Below are 23,214 nucleotides of genomic sequence, written 5' to 3' on the forward strand. Positions count from 1 at the left end.
GAAAAATGTAACCATCAGGAGAAAGTGATGGTGTGGTAGGAGCAGGAGATAGAGGCCTAGAGAAGCAGTGAGATGCAAGACTATATATGCAAGCAGAACATTCTTTCAGGGTGGTTTTCATTCAAACGCATGTGCTGAATACTGACACTCTATATTGGGTCTTGTGCTACAAGGGAAAAGGTAGCCTCTGTACCTTCAGGATGAAGGTGTTCCTTCAGGAGATGCCACAAGCATTGTGTTCTAAAATACAAATTGAGAATGGGCTCATAAAAAATGTGCCACTCGTGGCTGACACCTCCCTGCTAATTGTCCTTATGTAAGACCTTGGTAATTCTGCATGCTGTGGTGACTATGCACTATGATTCTTTGGTCTAGACATCAGAGGTTATTTCTATGAATTAATTTACATTCACGATGGTTTTAAGTTTAAAGATACAAACTTATATGAAACACAAAGCAGGGGGACCTGAGCATGCCTCTGTTTATCAGTGACAGTTAGACTACAGTTAATGAACCAAAAGGAAACTGCCATGGCCCCTGTGAGCATGCCAGGCTACTGTACATCGTAACATCTTAACTGCACGCTGTTATTCAGCATTTCCCAGTGCTAGAGTTTAGGCAGCTCAGGGTGCAGCTGAGCACAGAAGGAGGGGTCTCTGCTGTCTCTACAACTGAACAAACAGCATGCTGAGCATGGTGAGTGCTTGTGCAGGGAACAGGGACAGTCAGTGTGGATCACAGTCCACATGGTGGTAAGAGAAGGCTAGATGGAAGTACAAGTAGAAGCCTAAGTGGGGAAAAGCAATGCAATGAAGGATCTGTCTCTTGTGCAGGGAATGTAAACAGAAGACCCTCTTTCTGAGGACAGCACGAAAGGGGGAGTCTGAAATGCTGTATGTTGGAGGATTGTATATACGTATTAGTGTTTCACTAGACTATCCAAGACTTATAACAAAAAAGCCCTAGAGGGACTAGGGATGTGGCTCAGTTGGTAGAGTGCCTGCTTAGCACAAGAGGAGACCAGGTTCCCTCCCCACTGCATAAACCAGGCTGCAATTCTGGCACTGGGGAAGTAGAGACAGAAGAATCAGAAGTGCAGAGTCATCTTCCACTACATAGTGAGTCTGAGGATGACCACCAGTAGGTGGGACCCTGTCACATAGAGAGTGGTGACATGGAGAGGGAAGGAAGACCCAAAGAAGTCAGACTTGGCTGCTTCTGCCCTGCAGGTACTGCCACTCTGAAGCGGCCCAGTAGCTTCATGTTGCCCCTCTGGCAGCCTCCTACCTAGCAAATAAAAGGTGTACGTGTCTTCTAAGGCTTTGCAATGGGAATCCTGAAAGACTTGACATCAGAACAGGACAGAGCAGAGACCAGAGAGCTGTCACGACTGCAGCCAGCTTCGCAGCCCCTGAATGATCCAGGGGATCTGGATCCCCAGTAGTGCTCTACAACAATGTGGAGTTGCTAGTTCCCCAGGGCAAATCTGAAATACATTTAAAACCTTTCTAGAAGATTATTCTTACACACCTAAAATGATTTCTACTGGCAATTAAAAAAAAAACTCAGTGTATAGAACATAATCTAAAGCAGTCAGTGATTTAAAAATACAGAAGACAACATGGACCAATAATCAGGTGAAACTGGAGGGGATAAAGTCAGCACTAGCTGCCACAGGTACTATTTTGTCCAGATAGACATTAAATCAGCTAGATTTGGCATGTTCAGGAGAAAAGGGCTTAAAACCTGTTTAAAAAATAAGGTACCCAATGTAAAAAAAGAACCAGACAGTCTAAAGCTCAGTAGAGTACAAGTTAGCAGCAGATGTGCATACAGCAGTGTTAAAAGAATTTGTGAGCTGGGCTTTATGCCAAAAGAAAATAACTCAAGAGATGCAAGGACAAGACATGTCCTTGCTGCCATTCCTTTTGCTGTGATGAAATAACCCTGCAAACACCCAAGGAAAGAAGGTGTTATTGTACCGCACAGTTGATGATACTGTTAACAATGCAGAGCTTTCCAGCCAACTACAGTTGTGAAATTAATTTTCAAATTAAGAAACAGAAAACAGCTAGGTGTGGTGGTGCACGCCTTTAATCCTAGCACCTGGGAGGCAGAGACAGGTGGGTCTCTAAGTTAGAGGCCAGGCTGTTCCATGTAGTGAGTTCTAGGTCAACCACAGCTACAAATGATCATGAAAATGCAGGAAGAATGAGTAACAAGCTAAGGTGAATCCATGAAATGATGGAGAAAGCCAGGGATAGTGCATGCCTGTAACCTCAAAGGATCAGGAGTTCATGGCTATCCTGAGCTACAAGGGATTCTGTCTCAAAAAATGAAGAAATGGTACAATGCAGATTAAACCTGCAGACAGTGGTGAGGATGAAGGAAGCAGCAGGAATTGCTCACCCAGCTCGTACCCAGCAGCCTCCAGTGTTAGCATAAAAAACCTGCTGCATTACTGAGAAACCTCACAGCTTTCAGAGGGTCTACTGACACAGGCTGAGGAAATTCCTTATACCAGTTCTCCATCTGAAGTCTTTCCGTCTAAAGTCTCAGTCAACATAGGAGTAGCAGAGAGAATGAGTACAGCACAGAAGCCATTCTGAAAAGCCATGTTTGCATGCATTTTATAATAGCAGCACAGACAAGCCCAGGGAAAAGTAGACAGACACAAGACCAAATGATTTATGGTCCTATCTCTGTTCTTGTGTGTGCTGGAGAAGCTAGCCGGCGCCCTTGGAAAGTAGGGCAGTGGTTTCTTTTGGCGCGGGGGTGCCTAGGGCTGGCTTCATGTGCAAGAACATCTACTAGGATGACATTTTTGGTTTATTTTTTGAGACAGTCTCATTTGTTGCTCTAGCCGGCCTGACACCCACTATATGGAGCAGGTGGCCCTGTAACTTACAGAGACCCCCCTCCCCCCCCCCAGCCTCTGCCTCCCAGGTGCTAGGAATAAAGGCGTGCACCATCACACCTGGCTGTTTTCTGTTTCTTAATTGAATATGAACTTCACAACTGTAGTCGACTTTAAAGCTCACTGCATTGTGCACTCCAGTTCATTTTTCTGCATGCACATAATACATTAGGAGACTTTAAACTAGGCATGGGTGACATAATCCCAGAACTTGTAGGATAGAGGTCGCAAGATCAGGAGGTTGGTGAGTTTAAGACCAGTCTGAGTTGTCTGAGATCCTGTTTCCAAAGAACCAAATAGTAATAGTACTTTTAAAGGTAAATAATCGTTTTAAAGGTAAAAATAATAATATATAAAACAATAGCTTTTGTTTAGAGGCCAGAAGAATGTACAATTAGGTGTGTTTAGGTAACAGATTATAGGTATTTAGGTGAGCTAGTTATACATGCCTTTAGACCTAGTTACTTAGGAGAATGAAGCAAGAATACCGGAGCCCACATAATCAGATTTTTTTTTCCCAAAAAGCAACTCTAGACTCTGAAGAGACGATTTAATTTGTTCCTAAAATCATATTAATAAGCAATTTTAAATCAGAAGGATATGATCTAAGCCTGAAAAGGCCTTCCAGACGTTATCTGGGTTTAAGTCATTATTGTGAGTTTTTGCAGAAAGAGGCCTCATTAGGCATTTTGTGTGTTGTGCTGTCTTCCATGTTGTTCAGTCCATTTCTAAACACCACTCGGTCTGGCATTGCCCCTTGGGAGTTGCAGAGCACTTAGCATGCATTGTCCCCTAGAGGGACCACAACAGCAAACAGAGATGCAAATCCACTCTTGGGATAAAATAGAAATTAATTGAAGAAGAAAGAGTCTATAATTTAAAGCATAGTTAGCTTGGGGAGGAAGCAGTAGCTCTCACATTTGCTGGTTTCTGTGCCACTCATCACAGCTCCAGTGTCTGCTCAGCTGCCGTGTCACCAAGTTTGTGTTTTTGCATGTTTATGTATTACAATATAAGCTCTAACACCTCCCCCCTGCATTATCTGCTGCTTGCTTCAGACCCTTCATCTGTTGGCGTTTAAATTCAGTGTTGAGATTTTGAAAGAAATACTCCACAACAGATGAGTTATGCTTTTGCTGCAGAGATCCTGCCGCATGGATTACAAGCTCTGTTTCTCTATGCTTGAATAAACTCCATCAAAAGCACATTATCCCCCACGTCTGTGGCCAGCTGCCTAATTGTATCTGCTGTAACCACACGCTGGTGGAACATGATACCAGAGAGGAACAGAAATGATGAATTACCCCCTGCAGGTGATAGTGATCATGATGATTTTTAATTTCCTTCTTCCTCATACAGTCTAGACTGACTTCATTTCATTGGCTGCTGTCTTCTTCTTTATGCACATGGGTGTCCCTTTGTAAAAAGAAAGACCCACCGAACTGACATACATGAAAAAGTCATTTGTTTAATTCTAAGCCATTATTCCTCAAATGTATGAGTGTAAAATGAACTGTTTACTTTTATGCATATAGAGTAAACAAGCAAAAAATGTGGCTTAAAATGTTTTTGTTTTTTAAATGATTCTGTTTATAACTGCTTTGCCTTATTCTCTTGCTCTGTGACACCCACAAGAGGCTTGAGCCAGCTCCCTGTGAAACAGTGTTCTGGTGCTCAGGAATGTTCTGTTCTATATGGCCAGGCACTGTCTTTTACTTCCTCCTGTGCCTCAAATGTCAGACTCAAGATTCTGGTAATGTTAAGAGTGGTCACCTGTCCTAGAAATCACTGTTGGCCAATCTTTCCTCTCATGCTGTCTGTCTTCTGTCATCATTTCAGTCTCACTTTTCATTATGGTGGTTATTGGTGGCTGCCCATTCTCTCTCTCAGCTTCGGAGACTTATAACTACAAGTTTTTCTGACTGATACAGCACAGTGGTGGGATATGATTTAATTATGACCTTGACTTTGTAGATTAGTTAGCTACTTTTGATTCTTGATTTTCATGACTCTTCCTCCCAAGCAGTCCCCAGTGCTGCTGCTGACAAGATATGTAAGGGAAATGTGCTCTGTGCCTGCCTTCTCAGCCACCTGATATCCCTATGTACTTGCGAAGCGAAGCTCCAGTCATTTACTGCTATTACCTAAAAGTCATATTTCCAGTTCTATGTGGTGATTGTTGATTTTTGTGTTTGAGTGACTTCCAAGGGGAGAATATAGTTCATTGAAATTAGCACCTGGAGCCAGGTGTCCTGGTGCATGCCTTTAATCCCAGCACTTAGGAGGCTGGAGGATTGATCTCTGAGTTTGAGGCCAACCTGGTCTACAGAGAGTTCCAGGATAGCCAGGGCTACACAGAGAAACCCCGTGTAGGGGTTGGTGGGGGAAATTAGCACTCAGGTACCTAAGACATCCTGCCATGGTGACGGCAACAGGATGGTGGAACTGTAATTGAAAAGCAGTTTCTAGACAGAACAGTTTTGTTCACAAAGCAGCTGACATTTGATTGAAAACAGCACTCTGCCCAAATGGGCCTGCAGAAACACAGTACCCAAACCAGTGTATCCCGTGTACTGTCTGCACGTGCATGTCCGGCTCCAGTAAAGTGACGTATATTCAAAGCAAAATGAAAGGGCGGCAGCAGTGACTGGGACAGTGGGAATACTGTAGGAAGCTACTTTTAATTTGCTTATATCTAGAATTTTTAGACTACAATTGATCTTGAGTAACTGAAATTAAAATAAATAGATAATAACTAAAACACGATAAGGACAGATTACTAAATAGCTAATAAGGGAGTCATGAGGAATATGTTCAGGGCCAGCCTGAGCTACATGAGACCCTGTCTCAAACAGGAGCCCAGAAACTCCCCCTTTGGCTTTCCACAGCCAGTGTGTTCTGTATTTTCGGTCCTGGGAAAGCTCACTAAAGAGCAGGCTGTCTGCAGATACTGTTCATCTTTTCCTAAGCCCTCTCATGTCTCTGAGGTCCCAGCTGCTACTGAGAAGACAAGTCTGAGGAGCAGAGGCAGGTGCAGTTTCCAGAAAGCAGAGCAGGTCAAGAGGTTTCCAAATGCTGGTCACCGAAGCAACACAAATACTTCTTCATTCTTCATTTTTGTTACCCAAGCTCATCACTATTTCCTTCACTGTTTATGGTAGGGTAGGAGGATTAGCTTCATGTTTGATTTTTTTTTTTTTTTTTTTTTTTTTTTGCTGAAATCCATAGGCAGCTATCTTGAGTTATGGACAGTTCTAAGGTATCTTTGTACTTTTAAATCCCTCTTTAGACAAGCATTCTGACATCATTGCAACTGTCCTGCCAGGTGGTTGACAGTCTGCTTTTATAAAAAGCAGAGTTTGAGAAATGGTTTTCTTGTGATTTCTTTCTTTTTCTTTTTTCTTTTTTCTGTATCTCAGACTTAAGAAAAGTTCTTATCAGCTCTTTCTCTTCCCTCTTTCTGCTCCCTCTTCATTGAAAAATATTATTATGGGGGTGTTAACTGGGGGAGAGGTGACTCTTCCAGGTCAGTCCATTTTTTTCTACAAAGGAGACTGTAATTGATTGGCCCAACCTTTGGGGATAGCTGAGACACAAGGATGGTGGTTGAAGTATAGGTCTGTGCAATGTTACAGGCAAAAGGAATAGTATTCACATTCACCTGTTTCCTATAGCTGATGTTTCTTTTAGAAATGTCAATATAGACAAATACAGCAGACAAATAATCCAAAGTTGTCACCCGCCATCCCTGGTGAGCATCTTCACAAGTACATTGTGGTCACACATTGGGCGTGCCTGCCACCCAGTAGTGTGTTCTGATTGTTTCTCCAGTCAGTAGTCACCTCAGGAAAACATTTCTCTGTGCCCTCACTGAGTTTTCCACCAGTCCTCTCATTTGTAGATGTCCTGTGATTTAATATCTGGCTTAGTGCAGATTCCACATGTCTAAGCCTGAATATCCCCACATCACCTGTGCCTGTGCACCCTGACTGCAGAGCTCTACCTTCCTCAGCAGTTTGCTTTTTCTAGAGTCTTGTGTTAGCCACAAAGAAAGACGGGATGGAAAGGCCCGGCCCCAGAGCTGCCTATGTCACATGGGCTGCGTGAACCATTCTCCTGCTACATGGATGTGTGCACCAGTCTCCTTTGTAACAGTTTTTATTGAAGATTGTGTTATTGTTAATCTTTAGCTATCAGTACTTGACTCCGTCCTTAGTCCTCTCCCCCTTCCCAGGGGAAGATTATACCTAGTCATTGTCCTTCTTTTCTAAATAAGCCAGCCTTAAAAACAAGCAACAACAATAAAACATGGCAATAAATCATTTGGTTTTTATCAGTTTTTTAAATCGCTATTCATTTCTTTTGGTGAATCATTAATGTACAAAGGACAATGATTTAGTCAGTTATCCTAACTACTTAAGGCTAGCTGTGTTTAAGAGACAGGGGACTAAAAATGTTTGAGAGCTATATAAAATGGTGCTGGGTGAGAATTCTAAAAAACCTAGCTATGCCTCAGCCATCCTCGTAAAACCACTGCAGCCTGATGGGCACAGTGTGATCATGGTTTAAGTGGTGGATTCAAGGTGTATCTGCTCAAAACCACCCAGCAAGTCTGTATTGCGTTCTGTAGACCAGGCACCAGGAATATACTAGTGAGCAAGGCAAGTGTCCAGGCATATACTTATGAAAGCAGCTAGCTACATTTGTGAAGGTACCATAGGTATTCGAGACACAGAGGTTTGTTATAGAAACTCATTTTAGCCTCATGGCTCTCTAGGGTAGTCTGTGCCTGAGAACCTCCACTCTGTTATTCTGTTTGGCAGAAGTATCAGCAGCATTTCCATCCCCTCTTAGTGTCTAAAATGTAATGAACTTGAAGGTTAAGTATTGGATTTGCTTTGGACTCGGTGTGAATTAGCCCTCAAAGATCAATAAAATTTCACATTCTTTGCAAAAGTAACAGAGCACACAAATTGGCCTGATGGTGATATATTTCAATAATCAATGTGTCTTGTTTTTAGCACTTTGTAAGTTTAATTTAATGCCAGTTTTGAAAACAGATTAAGTCTACTTAATCCATTATCAAGGAGAACGGAACAGTAGCATTTGCGTTTTAAAGAAACAGAGGTGGAATTGGGCTGCAGAGATGTCTTGGTGGTTAATAGCATGTGCTGGTCTTGCCAAGGATCTAGATTTAGTTCCCAGCAATCACATACAGCAGCTCACAACCCCCTGTAACTCCAGCTGAGGGGATCTGTGCCCTCTTTTGGTTAGCACAGGCATCAGGCACACCTACTGAAATGCTGAGGTAAGGCCGTCCTAGTCTGACTCCATTTTGTGTTGGCTTAGACAGTTCTCAGCCCTCTACCTCCTGCCCCTACAGTCATGTCTGTCTTGGCAGCACATTTGAGGTCTCCATGGCCTTGAGTATGGTTCAGATGTTTTAACCAAAATAATTAGCAAGGTATGTCTCAAACAACTACTATCCTGTGCAGAAATCAATGTTTCAGTTACTCTTACTCTCATTGAACTTAGATATATCTGGGTGTTTTTTGCCTTTATGAAGGCTATATTCCAGCATTTAGGCACCAAATTGAGACTTTTCAAAGGCTCAAGCCCACCTTTGTTTGACCATCAATAAAAAAATACTGAAAACTTTGAATTGATTTAATCAGCATGGTTGTTAATAATTATCTCATGTAAATCATTACCATATGGTCTCCATTCATACATGCAGTCATATATGCATATAAAGTAAACATAAATCGTTTTTCAAAGGTGAAATATATATTTATCCAAATGTGTTCGTTTTTTTCTAGAGACATTTTTGTGTTGTCCTAATAAGTCTTAGAGTTAATTTTAATGTTTTTCTTCATATATATGTGTATATGTATATGTACATATATATATATATATATATATGGATTTTTTATAACATGGTTTTATTTGAGTACTGTGATTTATTCTTATTATAGTTTTAAAAAATAGTTAACATTTAAAAATTATACCTAGTAATCCCATCACAAAACTATTATAATTTGCTTTAAAGTTGGGTGAATTAGATGAGAAAAAATTAAATGAGTGGCATAAAAGAGCACTTCTACTGTAAATGAAACCAGAGTGTAGCCATGTTCTCAGGTTTCTGTGAGTCACAGTGTGGTCTGGACTCTGACTGGTGCTTCTGGCCTTTCCCAGCTTGCCCTCCTATAGCCTCCTAAAGTCTGACAAAAGCTGGAGGGTGCAAGATGGCTGCCCTGCTGTCTACCAGCATTTCAGCCTGGTCAGGCCTCTCTTCCTTGAGCAGTCTGGCATGAGCATTTCTCTGATAAACCATTTATTGATTGTTTGATTAACCTTACTACATTAATTATTATACTGTTCTATGGGGGAAAGCCAATTATATTCTTCATCTTACTTACCTAGTGACAAGTAAGTTTGTGTGGTGTCTGAGATAGTTTCTAGTTTGTAAAGTCTTAGAAGACTGAATAGCTAATGACTACATCAGGTAATTAATGATCAATTACATTGCTTGTTTTTTGTTTTTTTTTTAATATCTCAGGCAGTTGCTGGGTACTTTGATATATATTTTGAGAAGAATTGCCACAACAGGGTAAGTATCATGAGTTATTCATAAGGATTAATTATACAGAGTACTGTGTTAGATTTGTGCCCCAAGGTGTTTGGTCAGAAGCATTTTGCTGTTGTAAGCAATTGCAGCTTATATTTGATACAGTAGATTAATGTACCATGACATTAAAATCATATACTTCATCAGATACTTTTGAACTTCACCAATGCAGGTCGTGTTCTCCACTGGCCCCCAGAGCACCAAAACACACTGGAAACAGACAGTATTTCTGCTGGAAAAACCTTTTCCGGTTAAAGCAGGTGAGAAAGCAAGCACAGGCAAAGCATTGCCTTCATTCTGGGGAAACAGTGGTCACTCACGTGTCAGGTTACTTAGAAGAACATAGCAGACGCTGAGGTTAGAGGTCTCGGAGCTACCTGCCTGCATGTGTTCAAAGGATCTTAGTATTTGATTCCCAACATATTTTAGGTGCTAGAAGATAGCTCAGCTGTCAGTAGTACTTGCTGCTCTTTAAGCAGACCCAATTTTATATTCTAGCATCCATATCTGGTGACTCACAACCACCTATTACTCCCAACACCATTCTCTGCTGACCTTGCAGACACCCACATATACATAGTAGACACACACACACATAAAATAGCTTGAAAAATCCATGTTTAGAAATGTTTCCAGTTTAAGTTGTATGAGGTTTATTGCTTTTTAGCTTTTGTTTTGCTCTGGTTTTCGGTACTAGGGTTGAACCTTTGGTTTCACACATGCTAGGTAAGCATTCATCCACTGAGTAACATGGCCAACCAGTAAGTCTAATTTTTACCTTCTAAAATAAATAAAGGATATTTATATACCTCAAACTATCATAAAATAAGTCATAAAAATAAGATTATTTTATGTGTATGTGATATTTTGTTTGTATATATGTATGTGTGCTACATGCATGCATATGCCGGTGGAGATAGGAAGATGCTGATGGAGCCCCTGGAAGTGGAGTTACAGATATGGGTGCTGGGACCAGGTTCTCTTGCAAGAACATCAAATGGGCTTAGCTGCTGAGCTATCTTTTCAGCCTCCAGAAAATGTTTCTTTAATCAATAACTAGGAAATGATAACATGTAGATATAACTAAGGAAAATGTTTTATTTCCTTAGTGACTACACCACTATCGGCAACTAATGTATGAGACTTACTCAGTAGTCACTGTCCTTATGGCAACTTCATATAGAGAATTAAAGGAAAGGAAAGGAAGCGTCTATGCAGACGCTGGTGGCTGTCACTCTGTGTGCTGTGGCTTCTTCAGCCTTTCTACATATTTGTGTATAACTGCTCATACCTTTAAACCTCACATAAATGTGGTATTGGAGGAGTCTTTTACACCCTCAGTTTCTCTCATTTTTTTAAATATGTTTATATGCACATTAATACCTGACACACATTTGTTATTGTTTTTGAGACAAGGTCTTACTCTGCAACCCTGGCTGGCCTCAAGCTCAGAGCAATCCTCCTGTCTCAGCTGGCTGCTCTAGCTCTTCTGAACATAGCTATCACATTTACTTCCCTTTTCTCTGCCATCATTCAGTTTGTTTTCCTATGACCATGTGCTGAGACACTGCTGAGAACACATCCAGGAAAGGCTGGAGAGGGGGCAACCAGACTTGAGTGTCCAGCAGGAGCGTGAGTTCTGTTGTGGTAGATAGGAAGTGGCTTGGGACAGTTGTTTGGATTAGCAGGCTGCAAAGGGGTTCAATGTCAGAGATACTTAATGCTACTTTTAAAATCGAGGAATCTGTGTTCCAGTGTCAGAGATTTGCTGAAGCCAAGTGGAGGCTGCAAATTACCATTATGCTAATGCTAAGCTCTATCCTTCTACATCTGACACTGAGATGGCTTTGATTTCACTGTTGCTGCATAACAGGATACAGGTGCAGGTGAGGCTGTTAGGGGAAAGCTGTGCCTTGCTGGCACCTCTCATTCCAGGTTTCGGTGTATTCATGGGAATGAGATTTTGATGGCCTCATTTTCTCTGAAGAAAGCTGAAGCATAGCACCACTGACCCGGAGAGTAGCACAGGCCAGGCTCTGGAGGCAGCTTAGCTTTCATTTCTGTAGCTTGTGTTGACCTTCCATGGAACTTGAAGGTATTCCTTATCGTTGTCAGTTTGCCACCTTAACCCAGGACTTTACAAGTGAACCTGCCCCTGTTGTATATTTTAGACTTGAAGGAGGTAGAAGACAGCCTTTAAGTTTGCTCCTTCAAATTCTCTATTCTAATTGCAGTGTAATACTTGATAACTGGTAAGAGTTTGAAATTCTGCCTCCTCTTCCTAATCCCTAAGATGACTGCCCGCCCTATGCTTTACCTCTGGACTTTTCCTAGTGTCATGAAATAGGAATATGATGCTAAGGTTGTCTTACAGCTCGCCAACTTAACACTTTTATTGTTCCTTGCTGTGGTAATGAATAGAAGCTAGAACTTAGTAGTAGGGTAGATTCTAAGCAGATGAATCAAGAACTCTATTCTGCATAGAAGGCTTATGGGAGAGCACATAGGATAGGTGCACGAGGGCAGCCAGACAGCCAGACAGCACTGCAGTTCACCACGGCCCTAGTAGTTCTCAGAGGTTGTAGGCTTCTATCAGTCAGAGTGCTGCCTATATGAGCAGTATTCAGTAGGGACTCAGTAGGAGTTTGTGGTGGGAATGTGCTATCCCCAGCATATGGGTTACCTGCATGCATCCAGCAAAGCTTCAAAATGAGAATCAGATGGAACTGAACTGCAGGAAACACTGTGAATATATAGGGGATGACGAAACTTGACACGCCATGAAGTCCTCAATAGCTGGTGTTGGTTCATATACCAAATGCAGAAAAAGATGGACTTATAAAGACCCAGAAATGAGAGAATTAGCAGAGCCTTACATTGAGATAGGTCTGTTTTCTATGAGAAGACACCACCCTGTGGAGGTGGGGACAGAGATGTCTTAGTGGAAGGCTGTGGGATTGGGGGTGAAAGTCCTCTAAAGGTGAGCTGGGTGTGGGCACATGCCTGCGGGAGAAGTGTGGGCGTTAGGGTCATCATTTGCTTCATAGTAAGTTCAAAGCCAGCCTCAGCTACGTGAGATCCTGCCTTGAAAAAGTCTCTCTCAGATAAATAGATGGGTGATAGACAGATGATAGACTGATAGATGCTTGATTTGTAGAGATGATAGACTGATAGTTGTAGATGAATGGTAAGTGTTAAAACAAGGGGAAGTTTTAACAAACATTGAGTTTCTCACTGTGTAGGGAAATTCCAAGTGCCCTGTCCTCAGGGTAAGAGCAGGAGTCCCTGAGAGAAGCTCTGGAAAGTGGGGTAGAAAATAGTTAGGACAGAATGGTCAAGTCCTTCCCACTTGATAATAACCAGAACTCACAGATAAACACAAACATAAAGCAAATAGCATGAACTGCTGATCAACAGATTAAAAAAAACAAAAACAAAAAAAACCTTCACAAGCCAGATTCCAAGTCTAGAGAGGACGAAGAAAGGAAAGCCTCAGGTCCACGTCAGAAAACTGACAAGATGGCTCAGTGGGTCAGGTGTTTGCTGCCAAGCTTGACAGTCTAAAATCAATCCCTGAGACCCACATGGTAGAAGGAAAGAAGCAACTCACAGTTCTTGATATGCACATGTGCACAAATGCACATTAGCATATACACATGGTGATGAACATGTGTGCCTACATGCACACATTAGATAGACAGACAGACAGATAATAGATGTAGTTTTAAAAAGAAAAACCTGTGAGGCCTGTACATTTAGAACTACAGAACATTACTGAGAGAAATTAAGTCCTAAGTGATGGGGAGGTGCGCTATGTGATTGGCACATTCTCTGCACTATACACACTTAACACACTCAGTGAACTTTAGATGCAACCTGTTTTTTAGCAAAAACTTCTCTTACATTTTATTTATTTGTGTTTATTGGTGCATATACTGCACAGTGCTCATGTGACAGTCAGAGGATTTTGGGAGCTGGTTCTCTCAGTCCACAGCAGGGGTCCCAGGGTTGAATTCATGTCCTCAGCTCGGTGGCAGTGCTGTTACCTGCTGAATCATAGCCAGTCCTAGAGATGTAAATGTAAAAGTCTTAAACAGTAAATAAAACACATGGTCAATAGATCATCTTTTGAGACTTGTGGAGGCAGGCTTATGAAAGGGAATGTTAGCAAGATTGAACTGTATGTGCCGTCAGAATTTTAGACTCCTCATTGGTCAGTTTCATCCAGATAAAATCCAGACTTCTCCCCAAAGCCATTTATAAAGAAATCTTATCCTTTCTTTGCAGCACCACCCTTTCAGGGCCTCCAGAGTAACTTGTGCTCTAGCTACATTTTCTGCTTCTGGGGTCTTATAGTACTTGAGGAACAAACCCAGAGCTTCAAAGATCCTTGGCAAATGCTCTACCATTGAGTTAAGCCTCTGCAGCTCTTAGTCATTTCTTAGCGCACTGTCCTATTAAGAACTTTCTTGGGGGCTGGAGAGATGGCTCAGCTGTTAAGAGCACTGACTGCTCTTCCAAAGTTCCTGAGTTCAAATCCCAGCAACCACATGGTGGCTCACAACCATCTGTAATGAGGTCTGACGCCCTCTTCTGGTGTGTCTAAAGACAGCTAAGTGTACTTATATATAATAAATAAATAAATTTTTAAAAAAAACAGAACTTTCTTGGATTTATTTAGGATAGTTTTCTACCTATGCAGCTCTCATGGCTTCTCTGTGTGAGTTCTACTTCAGCTCTGCTCACTTTGGAGTCTTTGTTCTCAATTAATGGCTCCCCACTCTGTTCTCCAGGTCAACTTGTGCATAGATCTGCTGCCACATCCCCTTACACTGTGTTGAGTTCTAATGGCATGTTTGTGTCCCTTTATGCTGAGTTCTAATGGCATGAGTCCTTGGGCTCTTGTTTTTATCTGTTTGTTGTATCAGCATTGCTGTGCTGAGGCAGTACAGTAAGAGAAGAATCACTCACTTAGGTCCAGTTCTTCAGTCAGTTAGGGTGAAAGGTGGCACCATGTCAGGGTGCTTGACTCAGTGCTGTGTGGTCATCTTGCCAGCTCCAGTGTGCTTGGGGTTCTTACTGGGTTGCTAGACTTGAGCAGGTTGTTTGGATCTTATCTTGTGTGGCTGAAAAGAATTTTCTGTGTGTGATTTTATGTTCAATGAGTGGCATAGTTTTTAGGTAAAGTTAGAACCAAGAGTCTATTTAGGAAATTTTAAAGTATATGAATTTTGGTATCCATGATATAACATGCAAAATGTTTGTTTGTTTGTTTGTTTGTGGCGGGGACTCAAGTGGCCCAATCTGGCCTTGAACTCAGAGTCTACTTGAGAATGACTTTGAATTTCTTATCTTTTGTCTCCTCTTGAGTGCTGAGATTACAGGTGTACACCATCATCGCATCAAGTAACATGTTGTAAATATAGCCATGCAGTTATTCTACCTAGACTGTGTGTCTGTGCTTATATCTTCAACAGTGGCCAATGGTGTTTAGCAAACTAGATTTGTTCTGTGTGAGGGTAGGATGAATAGTTAGAAAGCAGAAAGGTAGCTGGACCTGGTGGTTTACACTAGGGAGGTAGGGGCAGGTGGATCTGAGTTCAAAGCTAGCCTGGATTACATAGAGAGGTCCTGGCCAGTCAGGGCTATCCAGAGAGACCCTGCATCCAGTTTTGTTTTGTTTTGTTTTGTTTTGTTTTGAAGACAGGGTTTCTCTGTGTAGACCTGGCTGTCCTGGAACTCACTTTGTAGACCAGGCCAGCCTTGAACTCAGAAATCTGCCTGCCTCTGCCTCCCGAGTGCTGGGATTAAAGGCATGGGCCACTGCATCCAGTTTTTAAAGAAAAAAGAAAGAAAAGAAAAAATAAGGGAAAGAAATATGTGAACAAGGAATTTCTTCAACTAAGAATGTGTAAAATAAGAATTCATCCATAATCCATTTGACTAAGGAACAAAAATCCACTAGGTTTTTGTTTTATTTATAAACTAGTTCTAAAAATAACTGTAAATAGCTTGGTGGGAGACCGGCCTCCCAGATAGAGGGTTTACAGAAGACTTCCTTTCAATGTGTGTTGTTTCTTTACCTCTGAAAATAGTGCACAGTTTTGTTAACAAAGCTTACATAACAATTTTGTGTTAAAAATCCTGATCTGCTTCATGTTTAAATTTGAAAATATGCTTGTGATCAGGCTGTTTATACATACAGTGAATTTGCTCAGGCTCTTACACACACAGTGAGCTTGCTCAGGCTCTTACACACACAGTGAGCTTGCTTGGGCTATTTCTCTCTATCCCCCAAGAGCTTGCTGCACAGTCCTAGCAGCATCAGTTATTTATATCTGCCTGACACTGACTAATTACTCTTATCTAGCCCACTGTGCCAGCCAGTGCTTTGGCACTTTAGATAGGCATGGACAATTGAAGGGGGCTCAGCAGTATGAATTATGTGTTTACCACTGTGACCCTTCACACTATTTAATTAACTTCAGTATGTGCATATTGTACCCTAATCTTTGAAATTACTGCTATGGAAGAGAGATCTTTTGTTTTATCTTCGAACATAAGAACAGCAGCCATGTCTGCTTCTTATCTAAGGCACTTCATGTTTAATGTGTCTCCCAGTGTTGTGAGTACTGATTATTATTTGAAACTGTAAATAAAGTCAGTTATTTTAACAGTTCTATTGGGTACTTTTTATTGGGGTTATGTCTTTGAGACAGTCTCAATCTCTATGGTTCAGCATCTCCTGCCTAAGCCTCTGAGTGCTATGATTATGACTGGGTCGCCGCCCAGCTTTGTGCTTGTGTGTGTAATTTGCATCTGTCTGATTACTAATGACTTTTTCATCTCTTACTGGAATGTGAATCTTATGTGAGAATTTAGATTTTTGAGATACTCTCACTATGTATCCCTGCCTGGCTGGACCAGGCTAACTTTGAACTTGCCATCCTCCTGCCCCTGCTTTTGCCCCTTACGTTCCTGGTAGATGCTACCACATTGTGCCCCTTTGCTTGGTTTTTAGGTGAGTTATTTGTTGTAAGAATTGTTTGTGTAAATGGAAACCAGTTCTTTATCAGATTGCTAATATCTTCATTCCAGTTCCTGCCTTGTTTTTCCAAATAATAGAAAATTTTAACGAGTTTTGGCTTGTCCATCATTGATAGCATGTGCTTTGTGTACCAGTCTTAAAACGTGAGCTGATTCTGACAAGGAAGTTGTGTTTCTTCTGGAACATTCACTCTTGCTCTCCACACTTAGGTCTGTAATCTATCTCAAGTTCATTTAAGAGTTAGTAATCCATCTTTTTAGTTGTTCCATCTTCATTTCTTGACAGAACTGTCCATTTCCCATTTAATTACCTTGGCTCCTTTGTCAAAAATTAATGGGCCATATGCATACAGGCGTCTTTCTGAGCACACACTTTGTTCTTTTGATCTATGTGTCTGTCCTTAAGCCAGGAGAACACCATCTTTATGAAATGTGGAGTTCTCTTACTTGTTCAGAATCTCTTTACATATAAATTTTAGAAGCATCAGAGTTTCTGCTCTTAAACTCCACTGGGTGATGGCAGGGTGTGCTGAGTCGGTAGATCAGCGGGGAGAATGAGGTCCACACAGTGCTGGGTCCATCCCCTGAGCATGTCTCCTCATTCATTTTGATCTATAGCAGTGCTTCATTGTTTTACATAAATACATAGCATAAGTTCCATTTTCTCTCTGTTTAATTTACCATGAAGTGGTGTCACCTTCCCAGTTTCTGAATCAATAAATGATAAATTCAGACCAGTTTTATTAGTATAAAATAAAAGTTTAAAACTACAAAAGTAGTTGTTTAGTTGGTAGAGTATCTGCCCTGCAAGCTTGAGAACCAGAGTTCAAATCCCCAGTACCTATGTAAAAAGCCAAGTGTGAAAGCACATACAATTCTGGTGGTGAAGGGGCAGAGACAGCTTGGTCCTTGCCGCTCACTGGCCAGCCAATCTAGCCCAGTTGGAGAGCTCCAGGTATAATGGGGAACCTCCCAACTCAAAGAAATAAGGAAGCTGCACCAGAAGTAATGGTGCATTCATTCTGTTATTCCCAGCATAGGTGGGGCTGGGGCAGGGGCAGAAGTAAGTGGATCTCTATGGTTTCCTGGCCACCTAAAGCTACATAGACCCTGTCACAGAAAACAAGTAAAATTAAACCGGCCTGGCAACTGATGACTTCTGGGAGAGGGAGGGACAGTCAGTTTTCCTTTAACCCTGAGTAAGTAGGCCATACTCCATGTAAGGCCACACACACACATCTAAAGACATATAAGCCACACAAATTGAGCTTGATGGTGTCTTGTTTTGTTTTGTTTTAAAGAAAAGAGGGAATAAGAAAAGAAGAAAAGCTAGTCATTGTAGAGCAATGCCTTTAGTCCCAACACTCAGGAGGCAAAATAAGTAGATCTCTCTGAGTTCAAGGCCAACCCAGTTTACATTTAGTTCCAGGAACCTGTCTCAAAAATAATAACACCACCAAAAGGTCACATGGTTGGGTGGGAAGTGAAGGAAGAATGGATCTGGGAGGAGTTGGGGGAATAGGAATGAATATGATCAAAACATATTGTATAAAAGTCCTAAAGAACTAGTAAAAATTTAAATCAAAAAAATTAAATGGGGAACAGCCTAGGAAGGCACCCAACGTTGACCTCTGGTCTCTACACACAAGTACATTTTCAACAGCATTTTAAATGGCAAATTCTCTTAGATTTAGTGAGGATAGTAATGCTTTTGTTTTAGGTTAATGTCATAACAGATAAGTATATTATAATTTGTTATACAATTGTGTAATTTAGATACTAACACCATTATAGAAAGATGTGACTGGGTAGTGAAACTGAGGGCGTTTCATGTCAACATTAGTATATTGAGCCATAGCAACTCTTTTTCAGATAGATGTAAAGCATTGCTGTACAGCAGAGGAGCACAGACTTGAGAAGCAAATGGCCTCATTTATTAATCCTGGTTCTTGGGTCTGGGTAGGAGCTCAGTGGGAAAGCACTGGCCTAGCATCAGGAAAAGAAAAACAACAACAAAACAACAAAAACCTATTGTCCCGTGGACTCGAGTGCAGCCTCTGAAAAGGAGGGACAGTGCACTTCACAGCTGTTTTGTAGCCATTAAGGGAAGGAGAACCTGTGAACACCTTCTGATCGCCTAGTGCAAAGCACAGTGAAATGGCTGTTCCTGTCAGTTATCACCACTGATTAACCTGTGCTTGGTGGAGTGTCTGGAACCATCTGAATAGGAACTAGGAATCATGGTTACTCCTCTTGTTCTTGAGCATGCCAACTTGAGGTAGTTTTATGTCATTTTCTGAATGATACAGAGAAAAGGCTGGGTATGTTGGCTCACACCTGCAAGGCCAGCCTTGGCTGCATAGTGAGTTCCAGGTCAACCCTGGGCTATAGAGTGAGATCCTGTCTCAAATAATAACAATCACAGCATAGAGGAATACATTAGGTATCAGAGCCACAGGCACACATTAACTTACACATCAGCATATACATCTCTTAGGTTTTGCCAAATGGTTTGAGCCCTGGCCACACTGTTTCTTCCACTGGTCTGTGAGTCCTGCCTAACTGCAAAGACACATGGAGTATATGAGTAATGAAACCATCATATCCCAAGAAGTGCTCTTTTCATTTTAATCTTGTATTGGAGTGGAGGAGTAGATTAGTTCAGGCTTTCGTTTTTAATGAGATATATATTTAGTGTTCAGACAGTTACACACACACACACACACACACACACATACACACATACACACACACGTCATTCTTCCTTACATCCTGTGTCAGTCCATGTTGTGAAGCTGTGCCTGGCCTTACCTTGTCGCTTTGGTAACTCTGCAGAGAGATTTCACACTAGATAGGCATGTAGACATTCCATTGAGTCTTCAGGAAAGCCTGGCTTTGCCCTGCTGCAGGTGTCGGTGGGCAGAACTGTTGTGTATTCAGGTTTGCACCTCTGTAGGTTCTTCCTGTTTACAGTGGCAGGACACTGAAGGACAGCAGCCATGTTCTGTGCCTCTGTGATCACAGAAAAAGAGAACCACTGTGTGTTGGGTTCCACTAACCTGTTTTCATCAAATGCTTTGCCTTTCTTTGTAGGAGAAGCCTTGAAAGGAAAGATCACAGTTCACAAGAATAAGAAGGATCCTCGTTCCCTCATTGTGACCCTGACTTTGAACAGTTCAACCCAGACTTACAGTCTCCAGTGACAGTCATGGTATCTAGCTGCCACAAAGTCTGAAGCACATCCAGCTAAAGCGGGATAGGGCAGTGATCGGGACGGGCAGGCTCCATGGGGCTGTAGCACATCTGATCTTGGCCCTGCTGGGTAGTAAGCCTAGATAAAGCAGAGAGCTCAGGGAGGATCCTGCCCTCCTCCCTCCTCCCTCCTCCTTCTGCTGCTCCTAGAGATCCTACTCACACAAGCCTGCTTGGCCAGCTTAGCTGAAGAGATGTCCTCTCCTGCTACACTGAGGGTCATTTGAATTGGCTTACTTTGGGAACAGTAATAGTCCTGTTTTTTAAAATATAGATATACGTTTCTTACTATAAATTTTGTTTTAATAATGAGCAACACAAAGCAGTGTTTTACTGTAGATTTCCTTTCTAGAAGAACAATTTTTAGTTACACTCTTTGCTAAAATATCAGGATATCTCAAGACTAGAGAGCCAGTGGACAGACAAACATCCTGTTTGCAGAGGCTGTGCTGCGGTCCTCTCCACCCACCTGCAGCTCTCGGCTGGGCCTCTTCAGTGTTCGCCAGCCATAGCCTAGCATTGTGGGGAGTCTAACTTCAGACGTAGCCTAGGTGTGACAGACTGCTCTCCAGGATGGGGTAGATGTATGCCTCTCTAAAATGCTGCCTTTTCCGACCAGGTTTGCGCCAAGGTCATATATCCATCTGCTAATTCTGTAAAATCATGTTATTCAGGTTGAAAGAATAAAAAATATCCAATAAATATGTAACTATTGAAATATTCAAAGCTTCTTCATCACACTGGGTGTTTTCATGAAGTTGTAGCATTTAACAAGTCAAGGAAGGAGTTGATTTCAAGAAAATTCTGGCTTCAGCAGGCCAGCCAGGCATGTTTTTTGCCCAAACTAGACATCAGTAGGAGATCAGGCTAGCTCTGAAGTGGGTCAGTTCCCATTCAGCTGCAGATCTCAATGTGGGCTTGGCCTCTTTCCTAGCCCTTCATGGAGGTGCTAGTTTATGTTAATACAGTTCAGGTGTTCAGCTCAGTAAATGGATGGAGGTGACAGTATTCACTCCCCAACACAGAGGGGAGTGAAGATTACAACAAGAAAGAACTGTACTTTCAGTGAAGGGGAGCTGACCTACCAAATTATGTATTTTGTTTTGCAGTATTGGAATTGACCTCTGGGCCTCACACTTAATAGGGAAACAACACTGAGCTATGCCCAGCCTTCCTTTCCTTTCCTTTCCTTTCCTTTCCTTTCCTTTCCTTTCCTTTCCTTTCCTTTCCTTTCCTTTCCTTTCCTTTCCTTTCCTTTCCTTTCCTTTTTTTTTTTCCTTTCAAACATTCTCTACTATTTAGAAAAGTATTTCTCAAAAATTATCCCTCTTGCCAAGCATGGTGGTGCACACCTTTGATCCCAGCACTCGGGAAGTAGAGGCAAGTGGATCTCAGTGATTGAGGTTAGCCTGTTTGTTACATAATGAGACCCTGGCTTCAGGCTGAGGTTTTCACGGCAGAGGATAGGGAAGGGGAGAGGAGGGTTTTTTTCAGGGCAGAATTGAGTTTAATGATTCCCTTAGACAAGCTTGTTTTGAAACTAGGGTTTAGTGACTCATTTTGCAGCCACTGGGTGCCTGGGATTGGCTAGCCACTTTACTTCCATTTCCCAATATCTGGCTTCTTGGAGCTTTGAGTTCAGTTTAGGTCCCTGGCTTTGGGGTGGCTGGTGGCTGGTGGGGGGTGGGTGGTGGCTGGNGGGGGGTGGCTGGTGGGGGGTGGCTGGTGGGGTATTTTTTTGCTGGTGGTGGTTTGGGGTTTTGTCTGTTTGTTTGTTTGTTTGTTTGTTTGTTTTTGAGTCATGCCCTGCAGCCAAGGATGGCATTAAACTTCTGATCCTCTTGCATTCACCTTCCAAGTAACCTGTCTTCTTATCACTTTCTCGGAACTAACCCACGTGCCCCACTTGTTCCTGTCCCTTAAGGTGGAAGGACCAGGGTCTCAAGTGCAGTTGTGTGTAAGATCAGTCTCGGGGCTCTCTTGCTCCTCTTTCTGACGGAAGAAGTATAGCAGAGCTGCTAAGAGCTTCTAACCAGAGAAATATTGAGACATGTCAGTCATCCAGCACTGTCATGGAGCCTGGCCTAAGTCATTTGCAAAGACTGAAGCTAGCTCACAGATTCCGTCTGTACTTGCTGGCTTCTAAGGAGACCAGTTTGTGGTGAGAAGCATGGTCAGGGGTTGCCTGGTGCGTACTCAGTGCAGCCTGCTTTGGTTCACAGCCCTTTCATTTGAATTGCCTATAGTTGCTCTTGCTTCCCCATGTCTGAGTTTGGTAATTGCTCACGGAGCTAATGGTACCTCCCAGCCCCCCATCTACAGAAGGCTTCCAGCTCCTTGTCTGCTTTGGATTCTGTGGGGGCTTCCAGGTTTATGAGGTAACAGGTTAACTCGATGATAGTATTCAGGAACCATGTTTTCTCAGTTGACAGAGGTAAAACCTGAGTGAACTACATTGAGGTAAGGTTTATAATCTGTGTAGAAAAGCTACTTGGGAAAGGAATAATTTTTATTTTTAGTGGCAACCGTGAGAGAACAGCTCCCTCCTAGGACTCATGACTGGTCACGGCAGAGAAGGCAGGCACAGCAGGACAGAGGTTACAAGGACTTTGTGTTTTAAAATCCAAAACATGGAGCGAATGAAGCAACTGGAGGTCCATCTGTGCAGGTGGAGGGTTAACTAGAAGGTAATTTTTAAATTTGTCTACTTTAACCATGGCTAAACATTTACTGCCCTGCTTAAAACTGCAACTTTGTAGCTGATTATCTTAGTTTAGAAAGTTCCAATTGAATCAGCAGACACCCTGGTAGACAAGAGTCAAGCATAGTAACACACTCCTGGGATCCTACTGATCAAAACGGAGGCAGGAAGATTGCAAGTTTAAGGCCAGCCTGGGCCATGTAATGGTACAGTTTGACACAGCCCCAAGGCTGGTGTTGATCTTTGGTACCAGCTGGTAGTGCTATTTTGCAAAACTGTGGAGACTTCAGGTGGGACTGGATCTGGAAGTAGGCCTCTAAAGCCAGGGCCTTGCAGAGATCTTGTCCAGGGCCCCTTTCTTGGGAGCAAGTCCTTGCAGAGCCTTCCCGCAAGCACATGGGGCCTAAAGACTATTTGCGGAACCTTTGAAAACATGAACCAAAAAACAATTCTCAGGCCAAGCTTGGTGGTACATGCCTTTAATTACAGCCGGCAGATCTCTATGAATTGCAGGCCAGCCTATTTGCCATAGCAAGTTCAAGGCCAGTCAGGGCAACAGAGAGAGTCCCTGTGCCAAGAGAGAAAAACACCAGCAAACATAGTTCTTCCCTCGTTTTGATCAGAACGTTGAGAAAAGTGATCACAGGTAGCAAAACCATCTCAACAAAC

The 23,214-nt window shown here is 42.2% G+C and overlaps 1 protein-coding gene across 2 annotated transcripts in view; it reads left to right on the forward strand.

Annotated features, from left to right (window-relative positions):
• Prmt3 (protein arginine methyltransferase 3) overlaps window positions 1-20,979 on the forward strand; it is an 83,590-nt gene extending 62,611 nt beyond the window's left edge. For both annotated transcript variants that reach the window (XM_021195437.2, XM_029546073.1), the window contains 3 exons: window positions 9,477-9,527; window positions 9,718-9,805; window positions 19,686-20,979. In XM_021195437.2, the coding sequence (XP_021051096.1) occupies window positions 9,477-9,527; window positions 9,718-9,805; window positions 19,686-19,795 (249 nt within the window). In that variant the 3' untranslated portion in view covers window positions 19,796-20,979. The remainder of the gene's footprint in view (window positions 1-9,476; window positions 9,528-9,717; window positions 9,806-19,685) is intronic.
• Window positions 20,980-23,214: the final 2,235 nt, after the last annotated feature.

This window comes from Mus pahari, chromosome 1 (assembly GCF_900095145.1).
Source record: "Mus pahari chromosome 1, PAHARI_EIJ_v1.1, whole genome shotgun sequence".
Classification (NCBI taxonomy): Eukaryota; Metazoa; Chordata; class Mammalia; order Rodentia; family Muridae; genus Mus; species Mus pahari.